The following is an 18,265-nucleotide window of genomic DNA, read 5'->3' as shown; positions in this document are numbered from 1 at the left end:
GAGGCCGCCTCACTTCCGGTCTTGCTGTCCCGCCGCGGGCTGCTGCGGCTGCGTGCGGTCGAAGGGACACTAGAGGGCGCCCGAGCATAGGGACTGTGAGTGCTGCGCATGCGTAAAGTGTGCGCGAAGTGGGGCTAGATCTTGGGTTCTAGAAGCCTTGGGTTTTTTCTGAGTTCATCTTTTCAGTGAAGCATTCCCTGGATTACAGTATTTTAAATTCAACCCACTCCACTCCCCTCTGTCATCCTTATTTCCCTCCTTTTTCCTTATGATTCTTTTATTATTTAGCTTATTTTTGCTATTTGTTTCCCCATTCATGTGAATGTCAAGAAGGCTGGGTTTTTGTCTGTTTGGTACACTATTGCATCCCCTGCACCTGAAACAGTGACGTACATAGTAAGCGTCAATAAGTATTTGATAAGTGAATAAATGAACCCAACTGGTTTGTTCTGCATTTAACAATGCATAAAGGGGCGTGCTCTAGAAGGGACTTCTGTATTACTCTGTACTCCAATTTTTCTTGTGTAAAAACTATGAAAGTGGACTCTGGGTTCGAATCCCAGCTCCAACATTTCCTAGCAGTGTAATTCTGGGCAACTTAATTAACCTCTCTGTGCCTCTGTTTCCTGATAATGGAGATACTACTTACCTCATAGTTTCCTGAGGATGAAATGAACTACATGTAAAATGCTTAAAGCTCACAAGCCTGGAACATACTAAAAGTGCAGTTTTTAACCTATTGCTACAAAGCACTTCATGTGTTAGTTTGAAAACTGGCCCCTGTACACAGAGGGTAAGGACAGACTGAAGAGGCAGACCAATCTGGATGTACAGGTGGTGGTTTTAGTAAGCGAGGGAACTTATTTGTGAGGCTTATTGTTAAAGGATTTTGTGTCCCCTTAGTGCCTGCAGTTTTTGGTCATGCTACTTCGAAGAATGAAGAGGTAGACCAGATGAAGAGTGGTGGGCAGCAAAGCAAAGTTTATTGAGCAAGAAAGAGTACAAAGCTCCTGGAGAGGGAGGGGGATGCAAGTGGGTTACCCTTAGGGTTTCTTAAGTTTAGGGGTTTTTACGAGCTCTTTTGCATCTGCCTATTAGTTGATGTCTACGTGTTGATGGTCTTTTTATTTTTTGCTGACATTTGGGAGCTTATGTCTTACTTGCCCCTTGCCTATGGTATTGACAAATGCTTTTGTGGTTGTCCTATTTTAGGATGCTTTGCATAAGTCATTTCTGCAAAGGCTGCAAAGCAGAATGTCAGTGCGGTCCTGTCTAAGCTGCAAACAGGATGTCAGTGTTGTTTTATTTTAGCTGTCCTGACTGCATCATATTTTCTTGTTAGGGATCCTAGCCCTGACTACCTAACTGGCCAACTAACTCCTAACATTATCTCTGGAGAGACAAGAGTAGATCTCTTCACCCGCCTACTGCCAGACTGTTGTTAAGTTTGTGCAGAAGCCTTAACTGGATTCAGTCATGTCCAATGGTCTCAACACCTTATTCCCTCCAGTCTTTGTCCTTAGAACATCTCTCACAGTGAAGGGTAGGAGGGGTGAAGAATCTCCCATTGTCTGGGCCCAGTTCAAAGGTCAACCAGTGGTCACATCCTCTTGATTCTCTTCTTCAACATCACCCTAAGAGCCAAGTTCATTGCTGCCTCAGGCTATTTCTTCAGCTAGTCCCTCAGACCGAATAGTCTGTTCAATGTTCCTACAATTGATTTCTCATTCAGGTTTCTGGGCAAATAGTACCATTCGGGAAACTTCTTTGACAATGAGCTCAAATGAGTCCCTTTGTCACTATCCATTTCATTACTGTTTTCATTTCTACCCACATTCCTTATCAAGGTTTCCTTGTTTACAGTCTCAAGGGCCCCTCATGTCAGCTCCAAGAGAGTAAGGCCTTGTCTGCCCTGAGTGTTCCCATTTTATCCCCAGTGCCTGGCAACCACCAGTAAATTTTTCCACAGAATCACGTCAGGCTCTCTGCCAAGATAATGAAATCCTTGAGGATGGAATGGACATACTTGTCTTTGAAACCTGTGTCCAGAGGGGAAGGAAATTCAATCTAGCCCTTCACTTCTTGCCCAGAGGCACACACTGGATTCTCCAAAACCTGAACCAGGAAGAATAGCTCCAGGAGCAGTGAGGGCAAATGAAGTTGCCTTTCCTTTCTTCCATAACAATAAAATTTCTAAGAATTAGCAATACCAGTACTCGGCCATAGGGAGAGGCCCCAAAAGGGACAGCACATTCTCAGGATGCCCACTCATGTTCTTTTGACTACCCCCATGACAACAGCTCACACCAATGGACCATGATGCAAATACCAAACTTTTGCCCTTAGCCTAAGCTCCCAAATACAAGATACCACTGATAGCTATGGTTCCTCACACTTGGCACATCTTTAGTTAAAATGGATCAGTGACACTATAGGTGTACTCCTGCTATCTAGTCCAAGAATGATTAAAAATTTAACCTCAGTTGTGGGTTTTTTTAAGGGCTTAATTTGTATTAGTTGGACTATCCAGGGCCAAATAGCCAATAAAACTTGGTCCCATTATTAAATGGAAGAGATTATGTAAAATGTTTCTTAGCATAAGGTCTGGCAGAACTCAGTAAGTTAGATTCTATTTTGCTTTAGTAGGGCCTGGCCATGGCATGCTAGAGAAATATCTGTTGACTTTCCATGCTTTCACACCCAACGCTACTGAACTTAAAGACACTGAAAACAAAACACTTCAACCAATGCACATATTTAAAAGAAAAAAATGTCTTTTGCATTTTTGTGTGTATCTCTTATTATTCCAGGAAAGTATAAATTTTTAAATGCTCAGCGACTACAAACTGCATTTTTAAAGAAATCATGAACTATGTTTTGAAACTAGGACAAATTTATTCATTCAAAAACTTGCCCAGGCTGAGTGTTTCAAATTCTGACTGGAAAACAGAAGTTTAGTGAAAGGTTAGCGCTATCTTTCTATTTCTTTTATTTATATACATATATATATTTTAAAACATTTATTTTTCATTTTTTAATTACATAAACTATACATTTTCAATGTAGGAAAACTCAGACCTACAGATAAGCAATGGTCTTAACTATATCCTTCCAGATTTTTCCCTTGGGACACAGATGACTGTATTTTGTTATAGTAATTCCTGCCTCTCCAAAAAAAAACCTTCAAAAACAATAAAAATCAAATAGTAAAAGTAAAGGTAGACTGGGTCCTAACTGTATCACAAATGCTCATTTATATTATATACAAGTCTGTGTGCATTCATGTCAATTTCAACATTTAAAATCTAAATTGATGCTGTTAAAATAATACTAAAAGATTCCACTTAAAACACCAGCTATTTCCGAATAACTAGAATTTGATTCAGGCATGCTGCTGAGAAAGAGCCAAGTATTACTTTTTTCATTGAAATAAGTAGCCTTCTGGTATTGCATCCTTTGAAGAGAAGAAAGTCTTGCTGATTCAGTCGCAGGTGATTCACATATAGAGTTACTCATAAATTTTTCACTCATTCTGGTGTCCTTGAAAATATTCATCAAACATAGCAGAAGAGTCGTCTTCATGTTCCTGACACAAAGGAAACACAAAACAGAAAATATTCATTTCCCCTAAGTTAAACCGAGGATGTGCTGACCTATTTTTCAGATAATGCTCTTCCAAGAGATAATGTCCAGCTGCAATGTAGGTGTCTCTTACAGAGGCAAAAAGCATGACTGACAGAATATTTCCAGCTTCGTGGTAAATTACTTATATCTCGTTGGAAGCATTTTTTTTTTTTTAAGATTTTATTTACTTGACAGACAGAGATCAAAAGAAGGCAGAGAGAGAGGAGGAAGCAGGCTCCCAGCTTAGCAGAGAGCCCGACGTGGGGCTCGATCCCATGACCCTGAGGTCATGACCTGAGCTGAAGGCAGAGGCTTTAACCCACTGAGCCACCCAGGCGCCCCTCGTTGGAAGCATTTTAACTTAAGATTACACTTGCTCTCGGCTAATTTGCTTGAGATAGTGGCGTATGACAATCACCATAATGTGAGGGCGGCCCAAGTTCAATGGGCTTTCATCTACTCTCTGCACATACCCCCAAGCCCTGAGGAAAAGAAACTGGGTAACAGTGCCTCAATAACAGATAGAGTAAAACTGATACTGTTTGTTGAGGACAGATGTCAATTTCAGACACCCCCTCAACATGCCCAGGTTACTACTGCTGCTAAGACAAAAGCTGAGGAGTTACTGGGATTACACAGGAGGCCACTGAGTGCTGGTAAACACGGTTACCAAAAGTCAATGATTAAAAATTACCTTTGGTTCTTTGAATTCTAAGTCTTCTCCATACTGAATGGCAAAATCAATATGCTGTAACACAATGTTCATGCTTTCTTCGTCTGACTGATCGTAAGGCAAAAATCGAACCATGCTGTAGTCATCAATCTGCACGTTGGGAATTTCATAAAGGGTCATTCTGAAGCTGTACAAAATACTTAATTTTCAAGTTACACTTTAGTTTATAACCATTTATACTTCTGATAAAAACATTTGTGTGTGGAAGGAGGAGGGAGGCGGGAGAGAGAACAAAAGCAAGTCATCATTGATTTTCCTGACCTCTAACCTCCCAGTACACTCATTAACTTATTACTTAACTAGACACCTACTCTTTCATAGATATTTATCTGAATTCAACAACCATCGGAAGTTTCAAAAGGGTACAGACAGTTCTGAACTCCCCAAATGGTCTGGAATAATAGACATGTCAGTTAACTTATCAGCTACCAATAATAACTGCTTCTAAATTAAACTACTGACCGGCCAGTCCACAGCCTGCCCCCACCTTCCTCCCCTCTGCAAGGAAACAGGATTGGACTGTGCTTTCCATAACGGTTGCCACTGCCTGGCTATGGGTAAACAGCTGACCAGGCCATTTTTAAAAAATTTGAAAAACTTACCAGTCCACATATAGCTTTAGTCAACTTTTTGAATTTTTTGCTTCGTAAGCCACTTGCGGAATCATCTAATAAAGAATACATGTCTGGGTCTAGAAACCTTTGAAAGTGAGAAAGAAAACTGATGAATAAAAGGAAGAATAAATCAGGAAACTAGATTTGTGACTAATAGATAATCACATCTCTGCAATTAAGATTTGATGATAATGGAAGACGTGAACTCACTTTTCAATTTCCTTTTTAGCTTTCTTGCTCAGCAGATCCATTTTTGTCATGATGTTAACTTGTGGAATTTCTAGAGAGATCATAGCACTCAGCGCTGCCAAAATGCCAGAAATAAACTGAAGGAGGGAACAGAAAAGGGAAGAGGAACTGTTGCGAAGAAAATTCACTGGTCTCCACATAAAAGAGAGGCTTTTGCTCCTCACAGAAACAAAACTGGCCTAAGTAAAAGAAATGCTCATCCTAAAGAAAAGACAGTCTACTAATCAGATAGATGGTTGACCCTTGGCTTCTAAAGGTAGTTACTGAATAAGGAGGAAAGAGGTAGATTTAATTTACAGTAATTATGGGGCACCAGACTGGCTTGGTTGGCAGAGCAAATGACTCTTGATCTCTGGGTTGTAAGTTCGAGCCCCATGTTAGATATAGAGATTACTAAAAAATAAAATCTTTTAAGCAGGGGGAGGGGGGTAGGGGGAATGCCTGGGTAGTTTAGTTGTTTAAGTGCCCAACTCTTGATTTCAACTAAGGTCATGATCTCAGGGTTGTGGGATGGAACCCCACATTGGGCTCCGTGCTGGGCATGGGGCTGGCTTAAGATTCTTTCTCTCCTTTTCCCTCTGCTTCTCCCTTCACTCTAAAATAAAAAATTTTACAATGATCACAAATCTCAATTTAGACGGTATCTTAACCTCTTTTCCACTGAATATTCCTTAAGGGCGATTAATGGGAAATAGAGTTCATACACTAGACAAAAGGCACTCAGAGAATTAAAAATACTTATAAAATATGCATCTGCCTCATTTTTCTTGGTAAGTAGTTTCCCCAAATCTATACGATATCATAACATCATCTTTGAGTTAAAAATGTGTCATTACAATAACTGAATAATAAAGGATACTAAATTATTCTGGAATATAGTTTCTGAAATGTCCAGAGGGCTGCGATCACAGAGTCCTTAAAGGAGGACTAAAAAAATCAGTAAGACTGATCTTCAAACCTTGAATGACTCCACCATGAACTGAGAATCAACGAGAAAAACTCCGCAGACTCGGAACTCCCATTGTTCCAGCTGCTGGACCAGCTGTTTCATCACGGGCAGGTGTGTATACAGCTCAATCTGACCTACATGAAGAACATGACAAGACTGATACAAACAGGAAATAGGTAGTCATCAAACTACACGAAAAGAATTTTCCTATAAGATGGTTAAAAAAGGGAACCAAAAGCGAGTGCTACAAAGGTGCTGTGTTTTTTGGGAATATTCATCAAGCTGTATGCTTAGGATGTATGTGCTTTTCTATGGGTTCAACTAAAATCAAGGGAAAATATTCTCTCTCTCTCTCTAAAACAAAGGGGGGACACCGGGTGGGTTCAGTCCATTAAGTGTCTGACTCTTCATTGTGGCTGAGGGTTGTGAGATCGAGACCCACGTCGAGCTCCAATGGAGCCTGCTGAACATTCTCTTTCTCTCTTCCTCTACCTCCCCCAACCCTTGTACACACATACACTTTCTCTCTAAAAATAAAAAATAAGGTAAAGTGAAATACTAAGTGAGGGAAAATAAAGTGAGAGCCACAAATGATCACAGCTAGGTCAGCCTCAAGTCTAAAACCCACAAGCTGGCTTAAGAAGTTGTGTGTGTTGCAGGGGCGCCTGGGTGGCTCAGCGGGTTAAAGCCTCTGCCTTCGGCTCAGGACATGATCCCAGGGTCCTGGGATCAAGCCCTGCATCGGGCTCTCTGCTCGGTAGGGAGCCTGCTTCCCCCCCTCTCTCTGCCTGCTTCTCTGCTTACTTGTGATCTCTGTCTGTCAAATAAATAAAATCTTAAAAAAAAAAAAAAAGAAGTTTTGTGTGTGATTATCTGTCCCCTGCAAGCATCACCGCATGACATTTCCCTGGGTTTCCAGCACTCGGGCCACACTGGCCTTCTTGGGGCCCTAAACCCGCCTTACTCCTTCCTGCGTCAAGGTTTCTGGCACACTGTGCCTCTGCCTGGACCACGGACTCCTTCACCTTCACCCCACAGCCCAGCTTACAGGCCACGTGATCAGAAGCCTCTTAACCTTGTTGCTATGTGATGCTCTTCCTACTCCTGGGGAGCACCTGTCATAAATTAATATTAAGTGATAATCTGGGTGATTTTGTTCATTGTGTCTAACACTCCCACTTGACTGTGAGCTCTGCGAAGGCAAAGACCATGGCTATCTGGGTGTCTGTGGTATTCCCAGCATATAAACTGAGCACTCAGTAAACTCACTGAACGAGTGAGAGCCAGTAAATAAGAGCTTTGCATCTCACTGCAGTGTAGTTAAGAGCTAGGAAGGCTCAGTCCACTTTCTCTCACTTGGGACAGAATTAGCACAACTTCAAGAACATGGCACATTCAAATTGCTGACTTACCTGGACAGTCAAAAAGGATATAGTCATCCTCCACGTGGCCAAGACAGCTCTCTAGCCAGTCAAAATTATTGGCAAAGTACTCCATGCAAAATACCAATCCTCCGTTGGGACCAAATCGCAGAGAGTCATCCTCCATGACGTCATCTACCTCAATCAGTTCCCGGATGTCTGCAAAAGATAGACAGGGCCCAGAATATAAGAATATCCATTCAAAAATTGTTTCCCGGGACGCCTGGGTGGCTGGTTTGGTTAAGCAGCTGCCTTCGGCTCAGGTCATGATCCCAGCGCCCTGGGATCGAGTCCCACATCAGGCTCCTTGCTCAGCAGGGAGCCTGCTTCTCCCTCTGCCTCTGCCTGCCATTCTGTCTGCCTGTGCTCGCTCTCTCCCCCTCTCTCTCTGATAAATAAATAAAATCTTTAAAAAAAAAAAAACAAAAAAAACAAAAATTGTTTCCCTTGTTAGTGGTAGTTAATAATTATATAAAAACTCACATGTATAAAAACTGTATCTGTTTATGATTATTCACTGTAGTAGTATTTGTGGGAACCAATTTAATAACTGTACACCCAGACAACGGACTCCTATGTAACCATTAAAAGGAGAAGCTCTTTATTTATTTTGTTTTAAAAAAGATTTTATTTATTTATTTGATAGAGAGAGATCACAAGTAGGTAGAGAGGCAGGCAGAGAGAGAGAGGAAGGGAAGCAGGCTCCCCGCTGAGCAGAGAGCCCAATGCGGGACTCGATCCCAGGACCCCGAGATCATGACCCGAGCCGAAGGCAGGGGCTTAACCCACTGAGCCACCCAGGCGCCCCGCCAAGAAGCTCTTTAAATATGGATGTGATGGGATGCCTGGGTGGCTCAGTGGGTGAAAGCCTCTGCCTTCCGCTCCGGTCATAATCCAGGGTCCTGGAATCGAGCCCTGCATCGGGCTCCCTGCTCAGTGGGGAGCTTGCTTTCCTCTCTCTCTCTGCCTGCCTCTCTATTTGTGATCTCTCTCTCTGTCAAATAAATAAAAATCTTAAAAAAAAAAATGCCATCACTTGTGTTAACAACAGCAACAACAACAAAAAGACAAAGATCTGCTACATATATATAATAATACATATATCTGATTTTATATCCATAGATTCTCTATGGAAAGACACCCTAGAAACTGGCAACACTGGGTTCCTGCAGGGAGGGGAGCCAATTACTGGGACATAGACCTGGGAGACATTTTACTGAATACTTACTCTTCTGTACCTTTTGCATTTTAAACCACAACAATATATACTACCTATTCTAAAATGATTAAAACAAAACCAGGGGCGCGTGGGTGGCTCAGTGGGTTAAAGCCTCTGCCTTCAACTCAGGTCATGATCCCAGAGTCCTGGGATCAAGCCCCGCATCAGGTTCTCTCTCTGCTCGGCGGGGAGCCTGCTTCCTCCTCTCTCTTTCTGCCTACTTGTGATCTCTGTCTGTCAAATAAATAAAAAAAATAAAAATTAAAAAAAAAAACCCCAAACCAAGAAAACCAATAGTTGTTTTTTGATTTTTTTTTTTTTTTTTTAAGATTTTATTTGTCAAGAGCACAAGCAGGGGAGCAAAAGAGCGAGAGGCAGAAAGAGAAGCAGACTCCCTGCTGAGCAAGGAGCCAGATGTGGGACTCAATCCCAGGACCCTGGAATCACGACCTGAGCCGAAGGCAGAGGCTTTAACCCACTGAGCCACCCAGGCGCCTCCCCCAATTGCTGTTTCTTAACACGACCTCAGGGAAGCTACTTAACTTCTTCATGCCTCACTTTATTTATAAAATGAGGGACAAATCATATATCCTGGGGTTGAATGATGAAGGCTCTATGAGATAACGTAGCTTAATCACCAACAGCAGGGGCATAAAGATTCAGGTATATGCATAGTTCTCTTCTACTAATTTTGGAAATCTGTATTTACAACGTTCTCCCACAGGTTTTTTTTTTTTTTTTAAAGATTTTATTTATTTGACAGAGAGAGATCACAAGTAGGCAGAGAGGCAGGCAGAGAGAGAGAGAGGAGGAAGCAGGCTCCCTGCTAAGCAGAGAGCCCGATGTGGGACTCGATCCCAGGACCCTGAGATCATGACCCGAGCCGAAGGCAGCGGCTCAACCCACTGAGCCACCCAAGCGCCCCTCCCACAGGTTTTTAATGTTTGTGCACAAACCTACAATATCTGTTCACAGAGAACTGCCTCACTCATAGCGACGTTTAGGTGGCTAATACCTTCTTTTTTATTTTATTTATTTATTTATTTTTTTTGGTGGCTAATACCTTCTTATGCACTTCCTCTCCCTATCTGAGGGGTAAATCTCTGACTCAGGTGGAGACAATGAAACTGGATCTTCTAAAAGGATGACTCAAGGACACAGTCAGTCATTAAGACATCTGGAGGGGGGCGCCTGGGTGGCTCAGTGGGTTGGGGCCTCTGCCTTCGGCTCGGGTCATGATCTCAGGGCCTGGGATCGAGCCCCGCGTCTGGCCTTCTGCTCAGCGGGGAGCCTGCTCTCCCCTCTCTCTCTGCCTGCCTCTCTGCCTACTTGCGATCTCTGTCAAATAAATAAATAAAATCTTAAAAAAAAAAAAAAAGACATCTGGACCAGAAAGTGATGGGAACCTGAGTTTGTGGCACCTTGCTGGGCCCCCCGAAGCTGAGAAAGCTGGTCTGTAAGAGGGAGAAAAAGGCAGAGACAGAGCGAAAACCACCTTCAGTTTGTTAGTTGTTGTTTCTTTTTTTTTTAAATTTTCGTTTTTAAAAAAGATTTTATTTATTCATTTAACAGAGACAGACATAGCAGGAGAGGGAACATAGCAGGGGGAGCAGCACACAAGGTGCAGCGGGGAATGGGAGAAGGAGAAGCAGGCTTCCCACAGAGCAGGGAGCCTGATGTGGGGCTTGATCTCAGGACCCTGGGATCATGACCTGAGCCCAAGGCAGATACTAAACAACTGAGCCACCCAGTGCCCCCCCACCAATTCCTTCTTAAAAAAAATCCTCCTTGGGGCACCTGTGTGGCTCAGTCACTAAGCACCTGCCTTCAGCTCAGGTCATGATCCCAGGGTCCTGGGATGGAGCTCCACGTTGGGCTTCCTGCTCGGTGGGATGTGTGCTTCTCCCTCTCCCCTAGCTTGTGTTCCCTCTCTTCCTGCGACTCTCTCTGTCAATTAATAAATAAATAAAATCTTCAATAAATAAATAAAAATCAGTTAGTCAATCAATCAATGAATATCCTCACTTTACGTAAGCTGGCTTCAGTGCTTTCTGTTGGGTGCGACCAAATGATCCCAAAGAAAAGCAAGACTTTTTTTTTTTTGAGGGGCAGAGAGTGAGGGAGAGAGAGAATTTTAAGCAGACTCTATGCTTGGTGTGGAGCCCAACACGGGGCTCAATTTCCCGGCCCTGATCATGACCTGACCCAAAATCAAGAGTTGGATGCTTAACTGACTGAGCCACTCAGGCGCCCCAGCAATCCCTTTCCCTACAGAAGAGGACTCTTTCATACCTCCTCCTCTTCTTTTAGCCCCTGCCTCCCCGACCTCATGTGCGCCCACCTCCAGCCACAATCATGTCCTGAGGGCACACGTGTCATTAACAGAAATCAGAAGCCAACCAAAGTGCATTTCTCGTGTTCTCACCAGTATTACAGTATCACACAGTATCTTCCACCCTGCCTTCCCTTTAGTTACAAAAGAAGCATCCTGTTCCTGGGGCACCTGGTGGCTCAGTCGGTGGTGCCTGCGACTCTTGATCTCAGGGCTGTGAGTTCAAGCCCTGTGCTGGGTATAGAGATTACTTAAAAATAAAACTTTGAAGGAAAAAAAAAACCCACCCTACTCCCAGCGAAGGGAAAACTCCCCACTTGTTTGGGATCTCCCTCCCCTTTCTCACTCTTGAAGTTATTCCCACTGTCTGGCATTTTCAGTTTCTCTTGCTCTACCGGATGTTTCTGTTCACAAATCAAGCCCGTTCCGGTTAGCATCTCCAGTGTTAAAAGGCAACCTCCCTTGACCCTCCTACCCCTCCAGTTCTCCCTCCACACCGAAACTTCCCCATCTCCTCCGCGGATGCGGCCATCACCTTCAGGTCACTCTTCAAACCACGCCACAGAAACTGCTAGGCAAAGTCGCCTCCATCTCCACGCCGCCACATCTAACAGCCACTTCTCCGTCCTCATCTTCTACAACTTCACAGCCATGCCTGACATAACCAAGCACACAAGCTATTTCTTCAGTCTCTCCTCCTGGCTTCTGCAATGCTACATTTTCCTGGCTTTCCTCTGACCTTACGGACTCCACCACCCCCTCCAGACCTCTGATGATCAGACAACTTCAAGGCTTGGTTTTGGGTTCTCTTCTCTCAGCATATTTCCTCCTAAAATGATCTCACCTAGTCCTTGAGCATTACGTCCTGTCTATATGCTGCTGACTCGCATATTTATAACTCTAAGCCAGACCTTGTTGCAGACTACTGTATCCAACTGGTTCCTTGACATCACCTTTTATTTTTATTTTTTAAAGATTTTATTTATTTATTTGACAGAGAGAGAGATCACAAGCAGGCAGAGAGGCAGGCAGAGAGAGGAGGAAGCAGGCTCTCTGTTGAGCAGGGAGCCCGATGCGGGGCTCGATCCCAGGACCCTGAGATCATGACCTGAGCCGAAGGCAGAGGATTAACCCACTGAGCCACCCAGGCGCCCCCTTGACATCACCTTTTAGATATCTATCAGATGTCTCAAGCTTAGTAAGTGAAAAGAGAATGGCCCCAAACCTGAACAGACTTATCTTCCTTCCTGATAAATGCTATCACACACTCTCTTCCGCAATTCAAGTCACATATCTAGTATGACAGTCACAGTTTAGTAAGAGCCACCCTTGGTGTTTTCTCCCTTTCTTACACCCTTCTGGTTCAGTCTCCCACAAAATGCTGCTAATTCTACTTGCAAAGTAGATACTGAATCCATCTGCTTCTATCTCCACCATGACCACACTAATACAAGCCTCTCGGATGTGTGCAATAGCCAGCCTGCTCGTCCCTGCTTCTACCTCTGACGCCCTAGAGTCCATTTTTCATTGGAGAGCCAGTTAGCTTTATTTATTTATTTTTAAAGTAGTTCTTTTTTTCTTTTTTTAAGATTTTACTTATTTATTAATGTCAGGCAGGGAGAGTGGCATTCAGAGGGAGAAGGAGAAGCAGGCTCCCCGCTGGGCAAGGAGACTGATCTGGGACTTGATCCCAGGACCCTGGGATCATGACGTGAGCCAAAGGCAGATACCTAACTGACTGAGCCACCTAGGTGCCCTGAGAGCTGGTTATCTTTAAAATAATCAGATGTCAATCTTCTCCCTGGTTTCAACCCTCCAATGGCATTCTCCTGTTCAATGCTACAGATTGAATGTCTGCGTTCCCTCAAAATTTTGATGTTGAGAACTGAATGCCCAAGGTGATACTAAGAGGAGGTGGGGCTTTTGGGAGGCAACTGGATCATGAGGATGGTGCCTCATGAATGGGATTAGTGCTCTAATAAATCCCCAGAGAGATCCCTTGTCCCCTTCCATCATGTGATGACACAGTGGGCAGTTGGCAGTCTGCCACCTAGAAGAGGACCTTCACCAGAACCTGACTATGTTGGTGCCCTGGTCTTGGGCATCCAACCTCCAGAACCATGAGAAATACATTTCTGTTTTTTCTAAGCTGCCCCAACTGTGGTATTTTGTTAAGGCAGTTCAAACGGACTAACAAAACAGGACAGAACCCAAACTTCTCCTGTCCTACTAGCACCGACCTGCTTCTTACCTTCACTCCTGATGCTCCAGCTCATTGACATCTTTGCTTTTTCTGAAACATACCAAACCCCTTCCTATCTCTAGGCTATTTACTGACCTAAAGTTCCCTCATCTTGGAAGGCCTCTCCCCAGCTTGGCGAGGACATTACTATCTTCGGGTCTGGGCCCAAATCTCTCTTCTTGAGATTTCTTCTCAACTATCCTTCCTAAAACAACTTCCCCAGTTACTCCCTCTCATCGGCCAATTTGCAGTCCTTATCACTATCTGTAATGTTTATCCCTTTGCTCATCTCCCTGCTAAAAAGTCCATGAAAACTAGGATAATGTCTGCCTTGTTCTCTGCTAGAACCCTGGTGTCTGGCAAAAATAGGTGTTCAAAAGACATCTGAATGAATAAATTAAAAGAATTTTATTTGAGGGGCGCTTGGGTGGCTCAGTCAGCTAAGTGTCCAACTCCTGATTTTTGGCTCAGGACATGATCTCACAATTGTGAGATCAAGCCCCAAGTTGGGTTCTGCACTGGGCGTGGACCCTGCTTAAGATTCTCTCTCTTCCTCTCCCTGTCCCGCTAAAAAAATTAAGTAAATAAAATTCTTTTTAAAAAATTTTTATTTTTTTAGGGGCGCCTGGGTGGCTCAGTGGGTTAAGCCGCTGCCTTCGGCTCAGGTCATGATCCCACGGTCCTGGGATCGAGCCCTGCATTGGGCTCTCTGCTCAGCAGGGAGCCTGTTTCCTCCTCTCCCTCTCTGCCTGCCTCTCTGCCTGCTTGTCATCTCTCTCTGTCAAATAAATAAATAAAAAATCTAAAAAAAAAAAAAAATTATTTTTTTATTTTTTTAAAGATTACTTATTTATTTATTTGACAGAGAGATCACAAGTAGACAGACAGAGGCAGGCAGAGACAGAGAGGGAGGAAGCAGGCTCCCCCAGGGAGCAGAGAGCCCGATGTGGGGCTTGATCCCAGGACCCTGAGATCGTGACCTGAGCCGAAGGCAGAGGCTTTAACCCACTGAGCCACCCCGGCGCCCTTCTTTTTCTTTTTTTAGAGAGAAAGAACAGGAGGTCCACCTGAAAGAATTTTTAAAAACTTGAAACAGTTAAGCTGCTCACTTATACTACGATTTGCAGTAAACCTGATTCACCACAGCAGGACTAAGCATGGAAGGGGACAGAAGGGAAGTGTGATGAGAGAGGAGGGAGGACTCTACTCACTTAATTCCTAATCTAAAGACCAAGAAAGGATACTGTCGCACATGTCATCATGAGTGGATGTCACCAAATGACATTCAGCCTCATATTGTTCACCATGGAATAGGGCAGCAGACTATAATAATTACGTTTTCAGCTTCTGTGCCAAGCAGCCAGCACTCGTGGCCTCTCCACCCCCCTATTTCTCCTCAAGGAGTGTGGAGGCTCTGCTTAGGACTCACCAGCCATCACGGAGTAGTTGAAGTGTTCTGCTGCAGGATCTAGGTTCACAACTTGCACGGACCGATTGAGGGCTTCACAGTGCTGGACCATGGTGGCACAGTAGGTGCTCTGTAACGTCACAAGGCACGAGGGGGTCAAAGCGACAGGCAGTGTAGTGCTACCGCCTGCATCCCAAAAGGGACACCCTATATCCCTTGGTCAGTGTCCACAAAGGTCAAAACTATGCTTTCACTGACCAAGAAGCCGACTGAAAACAGGAAAGGTACCAGGCTGGGAGTCGGGACACCTAACTGGGCTGCAGATCCTGACATGGCTGGGACTCATGGATAACTTTAGCCAAAGTGCTTCTCTACTTTGCCCCTCAGTTTCCTCTTCTTTCTTTTTCTTTAAAAAGGTTTTATTCTTAAGTAATCTCTACACCCAACGCAGGGCTCACACTTAACCCCAAAATCAAGGATCAGTTGTGGGATCCACCAAATGAACCAGCCAGGTGCTGCACCCCACCCTTCCGGCCCCCGCACTTTTCTTGTCTCTAACTGGGATGGCCTCCACGACCACTAAGGTTCCTTGCTGCTCTAACATGCAACACGTGGAATTTAAAGGGAAGACTTCTGATCATACCATGCAGCACCTAACACACAATGTCTCCACCAAGATGATTACAGTCCAAACAAAGCTCTAAGTAGGGTAGTCAGGGATGTTTCAGTGGGGGGCAGAGAGAGGGGGGTATGTTTAAGCCAAGAGATGTGAATGTGCTTGCCAAGCAAGGGGAAGTATTTCCAAATGAGAGCACACTGAGGTCAATAAATAGTCTAGAGGTGGGCTATCAGTTTGCCAACTTTTGGTTTAGTGAATTCCTTATCCCTCATTTAGTCCTTAACATACTATGTTAAAATTTCTAGGCTACTTGTCTTTTTTTCCCACTTTCTGTTTAAAGGCAGGGCTGTCTTTTACTCAGTTTTATAGGCCTAGGACCAGCATGGTACCTGGTACATAATAAATGCTTGATAATTATTTCTAATTCACTTAATATATTTGGATATAAACTCTCCCAGAGCAGAGATTTGTGTGTGTGTGTGTGTGTGTTTTGTTCACTATACAATCCCTAGGGTCCAGAACAGTGACTAGCACAGAGAACACGTCAGGGGTACTTCTAAAAGTAGGCATCAAAAATCTGTAGGGAAGTACTTGTCTAACATAATCAGTCTGAAAATTCATCTGGAATATAGAAAATAACTTCTATCATGCTCAGTGACCTTTGTGACATACTATTCTCTCTGCCGAAAAGGAGGCCCTCTCCATGCAATCACACTACGTTTTATTTATTTATTTATTTATTAAAGATTTTATTTATTTATTTGACAGAGAGAAATCACAAGTAGTCAGAGAGGCAGGCAGAGAGAGAGAGAGAGGGAAGCAGGCTCCCTGCTGAGCAGAGAGCCCGATGCGGGACTCGATCCCAGGACCCTGAGATCATGACCTGAGCCGAAGGCAGCGGCTTAACCCACTGAGCCACCCAGGCGCCCTATTTATTTTTTTTAAAGATTTTATTTAGGGGCACCTGGGTGGCTCAGTGGGTTAAAGCCTCTGCCTTCGGCTCGGGTCATGATCCCAGGGTCCTGGGATCGAGCCCCGCATCGGGCTCTCTGCTCAGCAGGGAGCCTGCTTCCTCCTCTCTCTGACTGCCTCTCTGCCTACTTGTAATCTCTGTCTGTCAAATAAATAAATAAAATTAAAAAAAAATAAATAAAGATTTTATTTATTTGACAGAGATCACAAGTAGGCAGAGAGGCAGGCAGAGAGAGAAGAAGGGAAGCAGGCTCCCCGCTGAGCAGAGAGCCCGATGCGGAGCTCGATGCCAGGACCCTGGGATCATGACCCGAGCCGAAGGCAGAGGCTTTAACCCACTGAACCACCCAGGCGCCCCTCACACTATGTTTTAATTGGCAAGGCATCTATCAATCTTCCCAAGTAGACTACAGACTTTGGGTAGGCAAGGGCTACATTACAGTCATATGTGGATCTCCTACATATGAGGAGTCTTGAACACATTGTTCTAAGGCTTGACCTTAGAACAATGTGTTCAAGACTGAAGCCAGGGGCGCCTGGGTGGCTCAGTGGGTTAAAGCCTCTGCCTTCGGCTCAGGTCATGGTCCCAGGGTCCTGGGATTGAGCCCTGCATCGGGCTGTCTGCTCAGCAGGGAGCCTGCTGTCTGCTCAGCAGGGAGCCTGCTTCCTCTCTCTCTCTCTGCCTACTTGTGATATCTCTCTCTGTCAAATGAATTAAAAAAAAAAAAAAAAAAGACTGAAGCCAAACAACACCTCCACAGACTCCAGTGCTTCTCACACTTCTGTTATTTGACTAACACCTTCACCCATTTCTATATTTGAATGTCTCTCATATTACTCCACTCATACTTGTTCACAAGAAAAAAAATCACACCTCTATTGTAAATAGAATACCAGTTATAACATGAAGGTAACCATAAAATCCCTTAAAGCTCTTTCTGTTCTGGCTAAATAAAAAGGTCAAAAGCTCTAAAATCTTATCTCTGAAGAGACTGGATTAAAGAAGTATTAAAGGTATACAAGCATCCAACTGACAATTTCACTTCAATGCAAACTGAAAGAGGATTGAAAAGGGAGTAATTTTCTCAATATGATTCAATGTTCATTAATGTTAGGCCCATGTACCTCCTAAAATCGTCTCTATATATCAGAAGTCCATGTGTCAAGCTCTGAGAAACAGTGATTTAATGAGACCTCACTTGAACTTTCTATGAGGGGGACAGGGACGGATTCTGGAATTACACAAAACTGGATGCAAATTCCAGCCGTCACTTAGTAGTTCTGGGATCTGGGCAAAGAACTTAACCTTTCTGTATCTCATTTTCTGTAAAATTCCCATCCGTAAAAATGGGAATAACAGGAGTTCTCTCACAGCGTTGTTCTGGAAATGAATTGGGAGTTTAAAAGCAGGATCTGGGGCATAAGTAGAATTTAAACGTTAGCACCACCGTTAGTTACTCCCCTTTGAATACCACAACGACGAGCACTACAGCCCAGACTGCAGAAGCCAAGCCAAAAGCCCAAGGATCCCCAGAGCACGCATCGGTCCCGCGGTCTGGACCAGAACGTCCCTGCTTGACCCCAGGATCCCCTCCCTGCCTCCCACGAGCTCTCCGACTTTTCTCTTCTCCGACCAAATCCTCACCTTCCCGCTGCCAGCCGGGCCCATGACCAGCTGCGCATACCGAGGCATGTCTGCGGTCCCGGTGGTCCGTGCCGCCCGCCTCACAACAGAAGCTGACCGCCCCGCTCCCTTCAGCCTTCGCGCGGCGCTCACTGAGTTCCGGGAACCCCACGTGCGAACCAATCGCAATCCAAAGTCTTTTTGTGCCTTCTGTTCTAGCACGTCCCTGACTACGGAGCGTCCCGCAGGTCAAATCTCG

At 44.3% G+C, this 18,265-nt stretch overlaps 1 protein-coding gene across 1 annotated transcript; it reads right to left on the bottom strand.

Moving 5' to 3' along the window:
• Window positions 1-2,875: 2,875 nt before the first annotated feature.
• Window positions 2,876-18,258, bottom strand: GPN3 (GPN-loop GTPase 3). Its single transcript, XM_032309526.1, has 8 exons — window positions 18,028-18,258; window positions 14,813-14,921; window positions 7,582-7,749; window positions 6,179-6,303; window positions 5,182-5,297; window positions 4,960-5,056; window positions 4,319-4,447; window positions 2,876-3,586 (listed from the first exon to the last, which is right to left on the bottom strand). Exons 1-8 carry the CDS (start codon window positions 18,073-18,075, stop codon window positions 3,524-3,526), a joined length of 855 nt encoding a protein of 284 aa, XP_032165417.1. The 5' UTR covers window positions 18,076-18,258; the 3' UTR covers window positions 2,876-3,523.
• Window positions 18,259-18,265: the final 7 nt, after the last annotated feature.

Source organism: Mustela erminea, chromosome 13 (genome assembly GCF_009829155.1).
Source record: "Mustela erminea isolate mMusErm1 chromosome 13, mMusErm1.Pri, whole genome shotgun sequence".
Taxonomy (NCBI): Eukaryota; Metazoa; Chordata; class Mammalia; order Carnivora; family Mustelidae; genus Mustela; species Mustela erminea.
The sequence above is the reverse complement of the archived record's forward strand: the minus strand, read 5'-3'. Positions and strand labels throughout refer to the sequence as shown.